We start from the raw sequence: 17865 nt of genomic DNA on the forward strand, positions 1-17865 counted from the left end.
CAGGGAAGAGGAATGTGATAGCAGACAATCTGAGCCGAATAGGGACTTTCTAAGCTTTCCCAATTATAGACATATTTGTCACTCATGTGGAGTGGTATCCAAATCATATAGATCTCATAGACGCTCCAAGAGAACTTCCAGATTTGCCAAACCTTGTATGTCAGCCTCATGTGAAAAGTTTCAGGAAGCAGCTCACTGCCTCCTCTGAAAGAAAGGCTTTTTGAGACCAAATGCTTAACTTCGGTCTATCAAGCTGATTGGTCACTTTTCTGGGATTGGTGTCATAGAAGGGTTATTGCTTTCTCAAAGCTACTACTCTGATTGCAGACTTTTTAGTTTACTTATGGACGGAGAAACTTCTCTTAGTCACTGCAGTAGAGGCCTATAGTTCAGCCTTAAGTTTGGCGTCAGTGACCTTCGATGTTAGGATGCCAGAGAACATCAAATCAATCAATCAGCCTTAAATCAGGGGATCAAAAAGGAATTGATCCCTTCTCCAAAGGGAATTGATCTCTCCTCCCTGTTGGAACTTTCAGCATTGATGGAAGTTGTTTGAGCTGTCTTGCTAACCTTGGGAAGCCCTTCCTTGAAGAGTGATTAAGGTTCTGAGGTCCCTTAAAATGAACCTTGCCTTGAAGCTTCAGATTGAGACCTTATTCTTTAGGCGGTCTGTCTTCAAGCTTTATCCTCTTCAAAGAAAGTGCGAGTTGCATGCCCTATCTTATCTTGTTTCACACTCCAGGGGTTAGAAAGATCTGTCACTCTCTTGTTCCAGAGATTATTTCCAGGACCCAAAATCCATCAATTAAGGATAATAGATTTAACTCCTCCATCTCAGCGATCAAAGAGGGAACTGATGATCCAGACAGTGTTATTTTGTCCTGTAAGGGCATTTCGGTTTTACCTTAAAAGAACTACTCCCTTACATCCGTCCATCTCTAACTTGTTTGTAAGCACAAGTCAAATCAAGAAAGGAGTAACCAAAAATACCATATCCTGGTTACGTTAAGTCATACGTAATGCTCATAAATGTTTGGGAGAATCAGTGACTCGGGCCCCTCCCAAAGTTCATGGCATACGTGTCTGGCACATATCTACCACCAAGACTTCCTCTTCCCAAAGGAAGACTCCTTTTAAACGATGATGGTTTGTATTTTTCTTTGGAACAAACTGAATTTTTTTTTTAAATTACCATTTTTCCTTGCTATCCTAACCTCTTCATTTAATCTAAATGTCCCGCCTCATCCACCCTTCAAGTCTTGACCATGTGTAAGTGATGCGAGTCATTCTGACCCAGTTGCTCCTACCCTGTGCAGGTGAGATGCTGACAACCATAAAATGTTACTAGAATTCCACGATTTCCTTAATTCTAGTTACTGCCAAATAGCAATAGAGTAAACCTTTTTAAATGACTCATGTTTGTATAGCTAGGAAAAATACAAATTAATAATAAAGATTTGTAGTTTCTGACTTAGAGACGGGTAAAGTGGGATAAAATGACGTTACTTAGATTTTATTTTTATTATTGATATTCAAGGAGAGCAACGTAAAATTGGAACTAACATATATTGAACCAACTTTAGGTAATATATTACATATAGTCTCTGGCACACTGTAGCCAGTATAATGATAATTATTTAAGCCACAATGTTGAGAAGTGAAAAGTTTTAAAAGCTGCAACAGTTGGGTCATTTGTTGGGGGAACAGTCACCTTCTAACTACTATTCTATTCCTTCTTGGTTAATATGAGGACAATTTCACCAATGTCTGTTCACTTGACAAAATGTAATTACAAATACAAAAATAACTACAGTGAACCCTCGCTACTTCGCGGTTCGACCATCGCGGATTCACCACTTCGCGGATTTTTTCCATAACCCATATATATACAGTAATATATATATATATGTATTCATGTATTTATGTATATATGTAGGTATGTATATGTGTATACATATAAATATATATATATATATATATATATACACACACACACACATATATATATATATATATATATATATATATATATATATATATATATATATATATATATATATATATATATATATATATATATATATATATATATATCTAAAGTAGGAAGATGTGATGTAGTTCTAAGGGAAAAGTATGGGAAATATGTCTGGGTAATAAGCAAAGCTCTACCTCCAGTTTGTTTCTACATTATGATCAGAGATAAATGTAAACAAAACATTGGTTGCCATTTTTTATCGTACTTTTTAGCATGTTTAGGAAATGCATGATATAAAATCACTTTTAATATTTGTGCCTGTTTTAGTTTAGGGTACTGTAGTACATGCATTAAGTGTTCTGTACATTAAAGGGTAGTTTGTTAACAGTACTACGTACAAGGGAAGGTTTTAAAAGTCTGAATATACATGTTGAATAAATAGGTAAATATGGTGTCACTACTTCGCGGATTTTCACCTATCGCGGCCGCGACTGGAACCTATCTACCGCGATAAACGAGGGTTCACTGTAGTTTGTATTTATGACACAAAGATTTTGTAGTTTTGATGCTTTACATAGCATTCATTGAATGCTATAAAAAAAAATATCCTTTGGTTTAGAAATTTTTTTTGTATTTGAGAATTATATTTGATAATCTTTTTTTAAATATCTTCTTGCAGTTATTTGAACGAACAATACTTCAGTATGACAAACTACGTAAGAGGGAAGCTTTCTTGGAGCAGTTTCGTAAGGAATCAATGTTTGCTGAAAATTTGGATGAACTTGATTCATCAAGAGAGGTTGTACAGCAATTAGTTGATGAGTATGTAGCTGCCACAACTCCTGAATATCTGAAGTGGGGATTAGACCAAACAACAGAATAATAGAAAGCACTCATGGTATGTACGGTACAAACTCATATCTTTTGATTAAGCTAAGGAGAGGAGTCATGTGTATACTTAATTTTCAATACCAGCTTGTTTGTGAATTCTTTAGTTTTATGGAAAATAGGAAAATATAAACATTAGGCTAACAAAACTTGCCACAAACCTATCATCATATTAAGCCTTCATTTATAGTCTCAAATGTCTGCAGACATCGTCTTTTTAATTTCACAAAAAAAAAAAAAGAGGAGGGGAACCTTCTACTAATGGACACAAAATTTTCAGCATTACCTGTTCTCTTACTTATGACTGTGGTGTTTACTGCTCAACTATACAAGAATTACCACAGCTAATGAACAGCAGTTTTTTGTAGTTTTCAGTTACCAAGTCATGATTGATTTGACCTTCACCTTTATTCTTTTGAAAAGTGTAGGCTAACTAACATTCATGTTTACTGGTTTTGTCTACCATGTTCCTGTTAGTATTACCGACTTGCAACTAGTTCTGATTTTGTAAAATTTGCCCTTGAGGATTATCTGTGTACAGTATACTGGAATTCAGTTTTTCCAAATATTCCTTATACATTCTCTCTCTCTCTCTCTCTCTCTCTCTCTCTCTCTCTCTCTCTCTCTCTCTCTCTCTCTCTCTCTCTCTCTCTCTCTCTCTCTCTCTCTCTCTCTGTATGTATGTATGTATTTATGTATGTAGTGTCTCGAATTGAGTCTGGTCCTCTCCCAACTTCAATACTGTATGACTTGTAGCTGCAAAATGGGCCAAAGTAGAATGGTACCCACCCCTATTCCTAGTTGGGACTCCGAGAGAATTGCACACTCCTGCCCTGCTCTGGTGTGCCAACTATAAATCCAGATATTCTGCAGCTCAGTGGAATTACTTCGGCTTCATACGTGGAGGTTATCCAACATCTCTCGGAGAAAGGCTTTTTGTACGAAGGTGCGCGAAATATGCCTAGATACCTCCGGAAATCATCAGCTTCCATTCACTAAGCCAAGTGGGCCATCTTCTGTGGATGTTGTCGTGGTAGGGGTGTTTCACCTCTTGGAGCCTCTATTTTTATTTAGCTAAAAAGAGAAAAACTCTGCTCAGTATCAGCAGTGAAAAGCTATCGCTCAGCCTTGAGCCTGGTCTTAGGCTGAAAGGAGTTAATATTTCCTCTTCATCGGAACTCATTATGCTCATACAATTTTGAGTAGTCATGTCCTCCAGTATAGGTGAGACCACTGCCCTGGGATGTTACAAAGGTCTGGTAGTCCCTTAAGAGGGTACCTTGTGAACCGCTGACTCTTGCTTTAGACAGGAACCTTACCCTGATAATGGTTTTTTTGCTTGCGTTAGCCTCCTCAAAACGGGTTAGTGACCTTCAAGGGGTCTCCTTTAGCAGCGCTCATTCTGAGCGTTGGAGACGGGTCATGTTCTCATTTGTCCCCGAGTTTGTAGCTGAAACCCAGAATCCATCAGTTCCTGATTTCAGGTTTTCTTCATTACAGGTTAAGAACTTTAGAGCAGTAACCGACGATCCTTATCAGTTGCTTTTGTGTCCTGTGAGGGCGCTGAGGCACTACTTTAAACGTATCCAAACAACTTAGCCTCATCCACAGAACCTCGTCATCAGCACAGGGAGAGTCAAGAAAGTGACTAAAAATACAATCTCGTCTTGGCGGAGGGAAATTATTGACACTACTCATTTGTCACCCTCCCCTTCTCCCCTAGGTGGAGCTTGGGTTAGAGCTCATGATGTTAGAGGAGTAGTATGACCCTGGCATTCCATAAGCAAGCATCTGGAAATGGTAACCACGTTTACTGCTCATTACCTGTGGAATTTGACCCACAGATCCCTAGACATCTTTTTGCTTGGACCTATAGTGACTACACACCAGGTGGTGTATAGCTGCCTCACCTCCTCTCACAGGACAGCATTGGATTGAGGATGGAGAAAATGTGTTAGACTGAGATGAAAGTGAAGATTGACTGACCTTTTATTTTGCATCTTCCCCTCTCTTTGGGCACAGCATTGGAACTCTGTCAGCTGTAATCGATTCAATTCCAGGTAAGCCCTGCTTAGCCTGTAGCTTTTCTATTGTATGATTTAGAAATGTCATTCCCCACACTCCTTACAAGGGGGGAGTGTGTTGTAACTGGGAAAACCCATTTACATACATATGCTTCATTGTTACTACGCAGAGATTTTCTGCTCTACATCCGTTATTACATGGGCAGCGGACCTTCTGGTTTTGATAAACCATGGGTGCATGAGGTGTTAAGAATGTTAACTGCCCCACCTACAAGTGTCCGAGTTTTGGTAGTTCGGGATAAGTATCCAATTAATTGTATCGAGTTAAGGATGAGTTTCCTATGTAAAGGACAAAGGTTTGAATTTGTGTTGGAACAAATGACAAATTTGGAGGTACTTTGTATTTTTCCTAACTATACAAACCAGAGACTTTCACTCATACTTTCCTGTCATCACTTACCGCCTACGAAGTTTTGGCTGCGATCAAAGTGAGCGCTCAGTGAGCAAATACCATCCACCTATTTTCACCTCGTTACACAAGTTTAACTGCTGTTTACTCCAGCTTTGCTGGTAATCTATCCTATCTATCTACCATGGCACTTCCCCCAATTTTGGGGGATAGCTGATATTAAAGAAATAACAAAAGGGGATTTCTTTCTCCTCGTTCCTCGCAGCCTGACGAGGTATTTAGCCGAGGTTGGTTGGTACTGCTAGGTTGTCACACCCCTCTCCCCCTTGTTATCCACAACAAATGGAGCTTCATTTGCTGAATCCCCTACTGCCGCTACCTCAGCTTGAAGGAAGCAGAAGGGCCTATTGGAATTGCATCACAATCACTTGCAGTTCATTCCCATTTCTAGGACGCTCTTCTCGCACATTATCCTCCTATCACCAAAAGCTTTCCACACTATCTATCCACCCAAACCTTGGCCTTCCTCTTGTACTTCTTCCAATCAACTTTTGCATTCATCACCTTCTTCATCAGGCAGCCATTTTCCATTTTCTCTATATGGCCAAACTACCTCAACACATTCATATCCATTCTAGCTGCTAATTCATTTCTTAAACCCTCACTACTTTGTTCCCCCACAACTCCAATCCATACATCACAGTTGGTACAATCATTTTCTCATGCAAAATTTTGTTTACTTTCATTTATAACGCATTCATTTATAACTGTTTATTCTTTACCACTCCCTTCACTGCCCCAAACACTTTAAATTCTTCATTCTCTTTCTGATGTGCATATGCTTCCACTCTAATATTTGCAGCAACAACAGACCTCAAATACTTAACTTAAACTGATGTACTTCAAGAAACTCTCCATTCAACATGATATTCAATCTAGCACCACCCTCCCTTCTCTTGCGTCTCATAATCTCACTCTTACCCACATTAACTGTCAACTTCCTTCTGTCACACACCACTAGTTGACCCAACTTTTCCGCCGAGTCTGCAACCGACACAGTATCATCCGTAAACAGTAATTGATTCACTTCCCACTCATGATCACTCATCTATCAGTTTTAATCCTCAACCATGGCGACATCACACGTCCATTTCTCATCCCTATTTTCACTGGAAAGCACTCACTCCCTTCATTTCCTAACCTATCACATGCTTTACTGTCTATGTAAAAACTCTTCTTTGTTTGCACCAATTCCATATAACCTCATCACATTCCACATCGCTTCCCTATCAACTCTATCATAATCTCTCTCCAGATCCATAAATTTAACATATACTTCCTTACCTTTTGGTAGATAATTGTCGTGTATCTGCCCAAGTGTAAAAATCTGATCCATGTATCCCCTACCTCTCCTAGAATCACCCTGCATGTCTAAAATTGCATCCTCTGTTTTATCATTAATCCTATTAATTAACACTCTAGCTTACACTTTTCCAACCACACTCAACAAACTAATACGTCTAGAACTACAAAACTCATACACATTTCCCTTACCTTTGTATAGCGGAATAATAAACGCACACACCCAGTCCACTGGTACCATTGACAACATAAAACATATAGTAAACAAACTCACCAACTATTCAAGTACAGTCACCTCCCTTCCTTTAACATCTCAGCCCTCATACCATCCATACCAGGTGCTTTTCCTGCTCTTGTTTCATGTAGTGCTTTCCTCTCCTCACTTCCTATTGTAATCTCTTTCATTCTCATCTCCCGTCACTGGCACCTCAATATCTGCAATAGCAGTTTATCTGCCTTCCTATTATCATCAACATTTGGCAACCTTTCAAAATATTCAGCCTACCTTTTTCTCTCCTAATCTCCTTTCAACAACCATCTATTTTCAACTTTCACTGTCTCTTCATTTCTTGATTCACCCTTCCTTAGTCTCTTCACTATCAAAACTTCTTATTCTATTCATATGAACGACCCAATCCCTGACACCACCTCCAGTCAGCGGGCCTCTTTGCCTCAGCTACCTTATGTTTTAACACATTTTTCTCTCTATATCTCTCATACTTATCTTTGTTATTACTCTGCAGTCATTCTTCCAATGCCCTCTTTTTCTCTTCCACTTTCATCTTCACTCCTTCATTCCACCATTCTGTCATGTGTAAAGAAAACTACCAGCCACCTGTTTTCACCTCGTTATAAAAGTTGAACTACCATTTACTCCAGCTTTCCTGATAATTTATCTCATATAAATAATTTGGTGTCGGCTACCCCCTAAAATTGGGGGAAGTGCCTTGGTATATGTATGTATGTATGAATAAATAATTTTCAATATTAAACTTACCCGATGATCATATAGCTGTCAGCTCTGCTGCCCGACAGAAAAACCTACGGGCGGAATACGCCAGCGATCGCTATACAGGTGGGGGTGTACATCAACAGCGCCATCTGTCAAGTAGGTACTCAAGTACTCGATGTCAACATAGAACCAATTTTCTCTCTGTCGTGCCACTGGCAAGACCTACTAAATACGCTGTTACTAACTGGATTTGTTTTCACAACGATTTGGTGAAGTACACTATTCCAGTTTTGAGCTTTCGCTATGCAGGGGTTTTATCTTCATTTCAAAACTTGAACTCGTTTTGGATAGATTTAATTATGGTGACGAAGAGAGTATGGACTCTCTTTCACTTTTAAATGGCCGACCCTTCCCTTAGACGGAAGTGTGTTTAGGTTTTTGGTAATTTTGCTTAACACGTTATAGATCTATATATTTTATATCTCTCCGCCTTTATAGGCCTCTTCGATTAACTTTCCATTTATTATAAACATATAACAATAAATTTTTATGTTTGTTTATATGCGACCTTTCCTGATAGTAGGCGGTCCTAACTTGGAACCGAAGTTAATTAACATTGAGCCCGTTATATCGTATTTAACCTTTAAAGAATTTAATACTTTTTAAATTTTAATGTTTTATGAAAGAATTTCTTTGATATTCTCGTACTGTTTTCAAAGATGAACTAACGTTTAGTTTTTAGTCTACGCAGTTGTTGACGTTCAGGACGTTCAACATGCGCTCTATCGTTACGATAGAGAGAGAGTGTATCACGGTTTCACTTTGCAGTAAGAGTAAACCGATTCTGGCGTTTCGTTCATTCTTTCTTAGCTTAAATGGTTTAAATTCTAAATTAAAGGAACTTTTTATTTGGAAAACCTTTCAGTTTTTTCCTTTAGCAAATAACATGTTTTAACGATATATAATTGGGCTCTTCTCTCAGGTGCGAAATCAAGAGAGAAAGAGAGAGAGAGATAGAGACGGAGGGAGAGAGAGGAGAATAAACGTTTCGTTCAAGCTGGTAACGTTGTTCTCGTTTTTTACTCTCCTCCCTAGTCGCTGTAGGGGAAGAAGGTAAAACGTTTCTAGGGTTTTATTCTTGTTCCCAGGCTATGTGCGGTGAGAGATTGTAAACGTAGTTTATTTGATCTAGTGTTTAGTCTCTTTCCCAGCCACTGAATTCTTTATCTTTATTTATGTTTTCTGTTGCATTGTACGACTGTTTTCGCAATTACTACCTTTTAATGAAGGATAGGATTGCGTGTTTCAGGTAGAAATCAGTTAAAGTTTCGATTTCAGTGAAATAAGTGCAAAACAGAAAATCAAAGTGATAAAGTGATATGCGCAAAGTGTTACAGTGTTGCGTCCGAGGGTTCGTCTGTTCGTGCCTGTCGTTCACCTAGTCCGGGACCTCTTACAAGCTCCCAAGCCCAGGGGAGAAGTAATGTCGAACGACTTATGGGTTCCACAGGCCTTGATCAACGAACAGACGTTTTTCCCTCCGTGGTTTCGGGCGTATCTACCCAAGATCGCCCCACCCACACAAAGACGAGAGAGCCCATTTATTTCTCGTCTGCAGAAGAGGTTTCTCGTAAGAAACCATGGACCACATCTCGCAGCTTTTTAAGTGCAAGTCGGTCCCTTCCGCGCAAGTCCAACGGCCCAGGTGTAGCCACTGGGTCAGTTCGGACTCGCTGCAGTCATCCGACGACTGCACACCTCCCAAGAGAGGCAAGGTGGTACCGCAACAGGCAGTAACTCCGTCTGTTGCCGCACCAGCTGTTTTAGACCCTCAGTCACAACGGACAGTAGCTCCGTCTGTTGCCACTTTTGTAGACCCTAAGTGGTCTTTACTGCAGTCTATGCAGACTCAGTTAGCTGCGGTTATGCAGGAGTTTCGTGCGGAGAAGGTTGACACTGCTCCCGTTAGCCTACAACCTGCCACGGTTGTGCGCCCAGCTCACGCTGAGGCTGCCTGCTCCCACACTCCGGCTGCGGAGAGCTCCACCACCGATGCGCAGTCGACCCTGCCAGACGCATGTTGACGTTAGCCGACGTGCGGCACCCTCCGTTGACATGCGTGAGCTACCGCATCAGCAGTGGGAAGGTGGAGTCAAGCTGCCGTGTTTTGACGCGATGCGTTAGTTTCCGTAACCCACGGCAGTCCCCACCACGCACCACCACTCCGCTTTGGTTGTTGCCTGCTCCCACACTCCGACTGCGGAGAAGGTTGACGATGCACCCGTTTGCCTACAACCTGCCACGGTTGTGCGCCCAGCAGACGCTGCGGCTGCCTGCTCCCACACTCTTGTTGTGAGAGCTCCTCCACCCATGCGCAGTCGACCCTGCCAGACGCATGCTGACTCCCACAGACACACGGAGCACTCCGTTGCCGTGCGTGAGCTACCACAAGCTGCCGTGTTTTGACACGGTGTGTCAGCCTCCGCAACCCACTGTGGTTACCGCCACTCGCCCGCAGCAGACTAGTCAGTCAGGAGTTGAGGCTTCCCCACACAGCTTTGGTTGTTGCCAGCTCACAGACTGTCAAGCAGTTACATGACGTTGCCTTCTGGTCTGCTACTAATGCACCAGTGCTGTATGTCCTCACGCACCTGTTGTGGTTGACAGTTCAGTTTTTTGACAGTTCACAGACTGTCAGACAGTTACATAACGTTGCCTTCTGGTCTGCTGCTAATGCACCAGTGCTGTATGTCCTCACGCACCTGTTGTGGTTGACAGTTCAGTTTTTGACAGTTCACAGACTGTCAAGCAGTTACATAACGTTGCCTTCTGGTCTGCTGCTTATGCACCAGTGAGACCCTCACTGAGATAACCTAGCTTTTCTCGGACATGGTTCCTGTAGATGAGAAAGTGCTGTTCTCCCTCCTACTGATATTCCTTTGAGGACTCTGTCATTTGGAGAGGAGCCTTAAGCTGCTTAGCCTCCTATGGACTTTAATTAAAGCATAACAAGGCTTCCAGGGATGGTAAATGGTTCCGCTTCAGTCGCTAACCCCGTCTGTTGCCACACCTGCTCCCGTAGACCCTAATGGGCTTTGCTGCAAGACATGCAGTCCAAGCTTGTGTCCTTGATAGAGGATTTTTTACGGAGAAGAACCTTCTGGCCAACAACCTTCCTACCGGTTGGTTGTGCGCCCTGTTGACGCTGAGGTATCCTACTCGCGTCCGCCAGTTGAGGTGGTTCCTCCACCGATGCGACCCAGTGTGGGTTGCCAGTCGCACGTTGACGTTAAGCGACTCTCGGAGGTGGTTGTGGACGTTCAGTGTGTCACTAGGAAGACGTTCAACAACCAGCAGAGGTGACTTGTTGTGACGCAGTGCGGCAACCTCAGCAACCCGGTAGGGGGTTGACTGCACAACCCAGACAGTCTAGACAGTTTCGGGTTGACGCTGTACTTCCTCGCGTCCCCATGGTTGACAGTTCACAGACTGTGCAGCAGTACCATGATATTGTGTCCGGCTCCGTCACGCATCCACCAGTGCGACCGGATTCAGCGAGTCAGACGTTGCCCACTCCGTTGCCGTTTCCTCATCAGTTTCGGATGAGGACATTGCTGAACAAGACGATCAACCCCCAGCCCTGCTATCCATCCAGAAGATGCTGAAGAAGGAACGCTGCCCTGTCAGGCTGTGGATGAGTCTGGTTAGGACACTGTCATCCGTGGTTCAATTTGTGTCACTTGGAAGACTACACCTCCGTCCTCTTCTGTATCTAGCTTTTCACTGGAAAAGGACAAGACGCTAGAAGCGGTCTCGATCCCGGTTTCCGGAAAGATAAAGTCTGGTCTGACTTGGTGAAAGGACTTTATCAACCTTTGAAAGGGTCTTCCCCTGACTGTTCAGACTCCCAACCACGTTCTCTTCTCGGACGCATCGGACGTAGGGTGGGGTGCGACATTAGGCGGTAGGGAATGCTCGGGATTATGGAACTCGAGTCAAAGGACAATGCATTTCAACTGCAAGAAGCTACTGGCAGTACGTCTGACCTGGAAAAGCTTCAGGTCTCTCCTTCAAGGCAAAGTGGTGGAGGTGAACACGGACAACACCCTGCTTTGACGTACATCTCCAAGCAAGGAGGGACCTACTCTCTGACATGGTACGAGTTCGCAAGAGACCTCCTCACCTGGTCAACAGGTCTAGACTTTTCACTAGTAACGAGGTTCATCCAAGGCAACTTGAATGTCATAGCAGATTGTCTCAGTAGGAAGGGACAAATAATTCCAACAGATTGGACCCTCCACAAGGATGTATGCAAGAGACTTTGGGCCACCTGGGGCCAGCCAACCATAGATCTCTTCGCAACCTCGATGACCAAGAGGCTCCCAATAGTTTGCTCACCTATCCCGGACCCAGCAGTAGTTCATATAGATGCCTTTCTACTAGATTGGTCACATCTAGATCTATATGCATTCCCTCCGTTCTAGATTGTCAACAAGGTACTGCAGAAGTTCGCCTCTCACGAAGGGACAAAGTTGACGCTAGTTGCTTCCCTCTGGCCCGCGAGAGAATGGTTCACCGAGGTACTTCGATGGCTAGTAGACGTTCCCAGAACACTTCCCCTAAGGGTGGACCTGCTACGTCAGCCACGCGTAAAGAAGGTACTCCAAGGCCTCCACGCTCTTCGTCTGACTGCCTTCAGACTATCGAAAGACTCTCGAGAGCTAGAGGTTTTTCGAAGGAGGCAACCAGAGCGTTTGCTAGAGCAAGGAGAACATCCACCCTTAGAGTCTACCAATCGAAGTGGGAAATCTTCCGAAACTGGTGCAAGTCAGTATCCGTATCCTCGACCAGTACCTCTGTAACTCAATAGCTGACTTTCTCTTATATCTGAGGAAAGAACGATCTCTTTCAGCTCCCACTATCAAGGGTTACAGAAGCATGTTGGCATCAGTCTTCCGTCACAGAGGCTTAGATCTTTCCAACAATAAAGATCTACAAGATCTCCTTAAGTCTTTTGAGACCACGAAGGAGCGTCGTTTGGTTACACCTGGTTGGAATTTAGACGTGGTTCTAAGATTCCTTATGTCAGACAGGTTCGAACCGCTTCAATCAGCCTCCCTGAAAGATCTCACCTTTAAGACTCTTTTTCCTGATATGCTTAACCACAGCTAAAAGAGTCAGTGAGATTCATGCCTTCAGCAAGAACATCGGATTCTCATCCGAAACGGCTACATGTTCTACAACTTGGTTTTCTAGCCAAACACGAGCTGCCTTCTCGGCCTTGACCAATATCGTTCGATATTCCAAACTTATCGTATGGTTGGAAATGAACTAGAAAGAGTATTATGTCCTGTAAGAGCTCTTAAGTTCTATTTTAAAAACCTTTACGAGGCCCGTCTGAAGCTTTATGGTGTTCAGTTAAGAATCCATCTTTGCCTATGTCAGAGAATTCTTTATCCTATTTTATCAGACTGTTAATACGAGAAGCTCATTCCCATCTGAATGAGGAAGACCAAGCTTGGCTGAAGGTAAGGACACACGAAGTTAGAGCTGTCGCAACTTCCGTGGCCTTTAAACAAAATAGATCTCTGCAAAGTATATTCGACGCAACCTATTGGAAAAGCAAATCAGTGTTCGCGTCTTTTATCTTAAGAATGTCCAGTCTCTTTACGAGAACTGCTACATTCTGGGACCATTCGTAGCAACGAGTGCAGTAGTGGTGAGGGCTCCACCACTACAATTCCCTAATTCCATAACCTTTTTAATCTTTCTCTTGAAATGTTTTATTAATATTTTTGGGTTGTCCAGAAGGCTAAGAAGCCTTTCGCATCCTACTTGATTTGGCGGGTGGTCAAAGTCATTTCTTGAGAAACGCCTAGATTAGAGGTTTTGATGAGGACCTTTAGTATGGGTTGCAACCCTTCATACTTCAGCTCCTAGGAGTCGCTCAGCATCCTATGAGGATCGCGAGGCTCAGTAAGGAAGATGTACTTAAAAAGGCAGAGTAATTGTTCAAGTCGACTTCCTTACCAGGTACTTATTTATTTTATGCTTGTTATTTTGAATAACTGCTAAAATGAAATACGGAATACTTAGCTCATAATAATGTCAACATGTAATGCTGGTCTCTACCCACCCCCCTGGGTGTGAATCAGCTATATGATCATCGGGTAAGTTTAATATTGAAAAATGTTATTTTCATTAGTAAAATAAATTTTTGAATATACTTACCCGATGATCATAAATTAAAGGACCCACCCTTCCTCCCCAATAGAGACCCAGTGGACAGAGGAGAAAATTGGTTCTATGTTGACATCGAGTACTTGAGTACCTACTTGACAGATGGCGCTGTTGATGTACACCCCCACCTCTATAGCGATCGCTGGCGTATTCCGCCCGTAGGTTTTTCTGTCGGGCAGCAGAGCTGACAGCTATATGATCATCGGGTAAGTATATTCAAAAATTTATTTTACTAATGAAAATAACATTTCAAGGTTTGTATAGTTGAAGTATAAATTATCCCCAAATTTGTCATTTTATTTCTCTTCATTAAAAGTATATTGGTTTATTGCTATTTTTCTATCTACTTGGTAGTTTTTTATCTTTAAAATTTAGTATGTAGAGGAAAATTAGCTGGATTACTGGCAGTAGTTCATTTTCATAATTTAACATGTAAGATGGTAAATATTTTGGGTACTGGAACCAATAATTGTTAAAAGTTTTAGAAATTGAAATATCTATTAGATAAAAAGCTAGGTCTTTAAGTTTTATTGCTGAATTGGGCTTATAGCATCCTGCTTTTCCAACTAGCCATATAACTTAGCTTATTATAATAATAATAATAATAATAATAATAATAAGGATAATATTGTTTTATGAATTTTTTCCTTTTTTTTTTCACAGGAAAAACCCTAGTCATGGGAGTTATTCAATGCATATCAGTTATGTGCCATTTTTGTCATGGTAATACCTGAACGTAAACTTGCCAGTTCTTCGCTGGGGGTAGGAGTGGCTGGTTGATTGGTTGGTAGGTATAGATTAAGCCTGCCTTTTGCCAGCATAGGCTTCTGTGTTCTTCATTGTCTTCATGTACTGGTCATTGTAGATAAGTTTGAATTCTCTTCCACCACGTAATTTACATTTATTTTGTAAAATACTTATTGTTATCTAAGTTAGTGGGTTAGTAAATACTGTACATTTTGTTTTATTTTGCGTAAGGATGCCTTTGCTTGTCGACAGATGTGTTTTCTTTTTATAATTAAATTGCTATAATTAGTGTCATAAGGAGTAGAAATATGATTCTAAGATGATTGGAGAAATAATGGCAACTAATAGAAAAATAGAAAAGTTATATGCATAGAAGTTTGTATATCAATGAAATAGTAATTGAACATTCCAAAATTGTGAATATTTTGTTGGCATAAACTATGCTGATGTATGGCAGTGTATGACTGTTGTAGATTTGTTATCTGATAAAAGTAAATATACTGTAATAATGTATTGTTGAATGTTTTGGCAATAGATTATATCATAAAAGAAGGCACAAGTTGAATTATATTTAATATAAATGCTGTTCTCTCATAAGGATGATTAGAATGTTAATTTATTAATATATTTTTGCAAATGAAAATCTAATTTCTTTCATTTTTTGTGTATTTTTTATGCAATTTTTTTCTTGTTCATTTTGTATGAATGGTATGATTATGTTTATGGAGTTTTACTCTGGGCCATGAGCATGTCAATGGAAGTTGTTTTATATTGATGCTTATTTGTAGCAAACATTGACTTGTAATAATGTGGTTGTACTTTGAAAGCTTTTAGCTTCAGCTTTTGTATATTTGACAAAAAGGATTGTTGGTGAATGCAGTCCATTTTATCAGAATGACTACTAAATTTCAAGTGTTGGGTATTGTTTTTTAATAAGGTTTCACACAGTAGAATACAGTACTGTATAAGATATAACATGCACCTTTACTGTTGTATTGATATTCTTTAGTGTGACTTTTATTGTTACTTGAAATTGTATATTTTTTAGATTTTGGTGATAATGAAATGGACTTCTTTTGTATTAAAAGTACTATTTTAAAGGAAAGATGATCAGGCAGTGGGAGATTGATAAATAAAGTGCCCACAGGTATTATGAGGTCCATACTTTAAGAATGAGAAAATTTAGTGCCCGTTGAGGAAATTGACACGTGGAAATGTCAGATTCTTATAAGAACTTATTTCTCGGGGCAGCCCAATGCGAGGTAAGAATCTCACGGGTTGGTAAAATTGTTTGATAATGATGTTAATGAATTTTCTTACGATATCTTGTGAATGGGAAGTCTGTTGTCTGACTGCAGGTATAAGAAAATAAAATGGGCTCATTAGTATGGTGGTTTTAGTTATTCTATTATCTTTTAAAGAAATATTTCTTGGAAAGTGAAAGTGCTGTATTAACAGTAGAAATTTCATATTAACAAAACACGTTCTGTAGTTCTTAACGAGGTATTTATCTAGTATTAGTAATATTTTATAAGTGGTGGCAGATCAAAGAATGGTGTTTTTTTATATTAGTAGTTTAGTCTTTCAAAGGAACTTATGATTTGTTACCAATGTAGTTATCTTTTAAATCTATTTGTTCCTACGATGATAGAAACCATTGTTCTTTATATAAAGAATATGTTTTCAGCACAAAAGCTGGGCGGCCATTAAATAGTTTAACAAGCAGTTAAGCGATAGGGAGTGAGGGGGAGGAGCCCTGCCCTTTTACCTGTCAGTCTCTCCACTTGAAGTTTTTGGCCGCATCAAGAACGGACCTACTGATGCTCAGTTAAGAAAATTTTTCCTTTCCTTTTTTTTTACAGGAAGTGCATACTGGCTGTTGATTGCTATTATAAAGCAAGATGCTCCTTATGGGAGGATGGGCATTACATCCAGTGTTTTTTTTCGTTAAACTGACTATAAATCCACCCCTCTGTGCTCTTGCTAGGGGTATGATTGTTCTTGATCATCCCATAGTGCTGAGTGTAGGTCGTGGCCTCCTTGTGGTGTCAAACGTATGCTTTGTGGGGTCTGTGACCCTGTGTCACAACTGTGAACCTCTGGCCCTCTTCAACTTCCGAGACTGTCATTTCTTCTAAGACAAAGAAGTCGAGGAGGGCTTGTCAGCCGTAGTTGTAGGAAAGGGCTCCTTTCGGCACCACCTTTCTTAGGAGGGGTGGGTGGCATCTTAGTTTGGGAGGGAGCCGAGGCCCTGTGTTTTGGTTCCCCAGGGCTGATGCACGGGCCAGGGCTGTGACTGTGTCACGGCCTTAAGCCTCTGCCTCTCTTCAGCTTCCGACTGTCACTTCTAAGATGAAGTCTAGGAGGGATAACCCTGTGTTACAGCCTTGAGCATCGACCCCATGGGTCTGGTCTCTGCTTCCCAGCTAACCTGGTAGCCAAGTGAGACTGTTGTTACAGCTCTGTTCTTAGCCCTGGGTTGTAGCTTTGAGCCATGGCCCCACTACGTGGCTTGGGTCCCTGGCTACCTTTATCGTCAATCAGGACAAGTTTTATGGCTTTATTTCTGACCCCTGGGGCTGGAACACGGCTTCGAGCTTCGGCCCCGTGGGGTCGTTGCTTGAGTCTCGGACTGTTGTGGTTGCCAAGTAAGACATGGATGACATCCCCATTTATTTTGGGTTGTTGGCCATGACTCAGTGTCATAGTCTCGACCCTTAATCTCCTGGAGTCAGGGCAGTTTCCTTGCTGTGACTGTCATTGGCTAGTTGTTTCTGCCCTCCTGGGCTGATGCATGGGCCCAGGCCGTGACCCAGCATCACCGCTCTGCTCTCCGGGGCAGGGGCTTTGATCTCCAGTTACTTATGTAGCCATGTGAGATACCCAGTCAATGCACGGGGCCAGGGCATGACCCCGAGTCTTATTTCTGGGACCACGAAGCAGATCCCCAGACACACTTTTAGCCGGGTTGTCCGTGTAGACCTTGTGTTTAGCAGCACCAAGGGGCCAATGCACAGGGCTGTAGTCCTGCATCACTTTTCCATGCCTCGCTCCCCTGGGGCCCGGGGATTGGGTTCCCCCCGGCTACCTTGTTGCCTGAGTGGGACATGTTTGGCTTCTGTGTCAGTCTTCCAGGGGCAATGCATGTCAGCCAGAGCAGTGACCCCGTGTCTGAGTCCCGAACCTTTGGTCTTGGAGCTGTGATTTATGTCTCCTGGCTTGGTGTCTGCTTCATGTTTCAACCCTCTGGGGCCAATACACGAGGAAG

The 17865-nt window shown here is 41.7% G+C and overlaps 1 protein-coding gene across 1 annotated transcript in view; it reads left to right on the forward strand.

Moving 5' to 3' along the window:
* The window catches only part of LOC137644054 (tubulin gamma-1 chain), a 71474-nt gene extending 55491 nt beyond the window's left edge, over positions 1-15983 (forward strand). Inside the window, exons 8-9 of the mRNA XM_068376962.1 lie at positions 2655-2873; positions 14514-15983. Of these exons, the coding sequence (XP_068233063.1) occupies positions 2655-2858 (204 nt within the window). The 3' untranslated portion in view covers positions 2859-2873; positions 14514-15983. The remainder of the gene's footprint in view (positions 1-2654; positions 2874-14513) is intronic.
* Positions 15984-17865: the final 1882 nt, after the last annotated feature.

Source organism: Palaemon carinicauda, chromosome 7 (assembly GCF_036898095.1).
Source record: "Palaemon carinicauda isolate YSFRI2023 chromosome 7, ASM3689809v2, whole genome shotgun sequence".
NCBI lineage: Eukaryota > Metazoa > Arthropoda > Malacostraca > Decapoda > Palaemonidae > Palaemon > Palaemon carinicauda.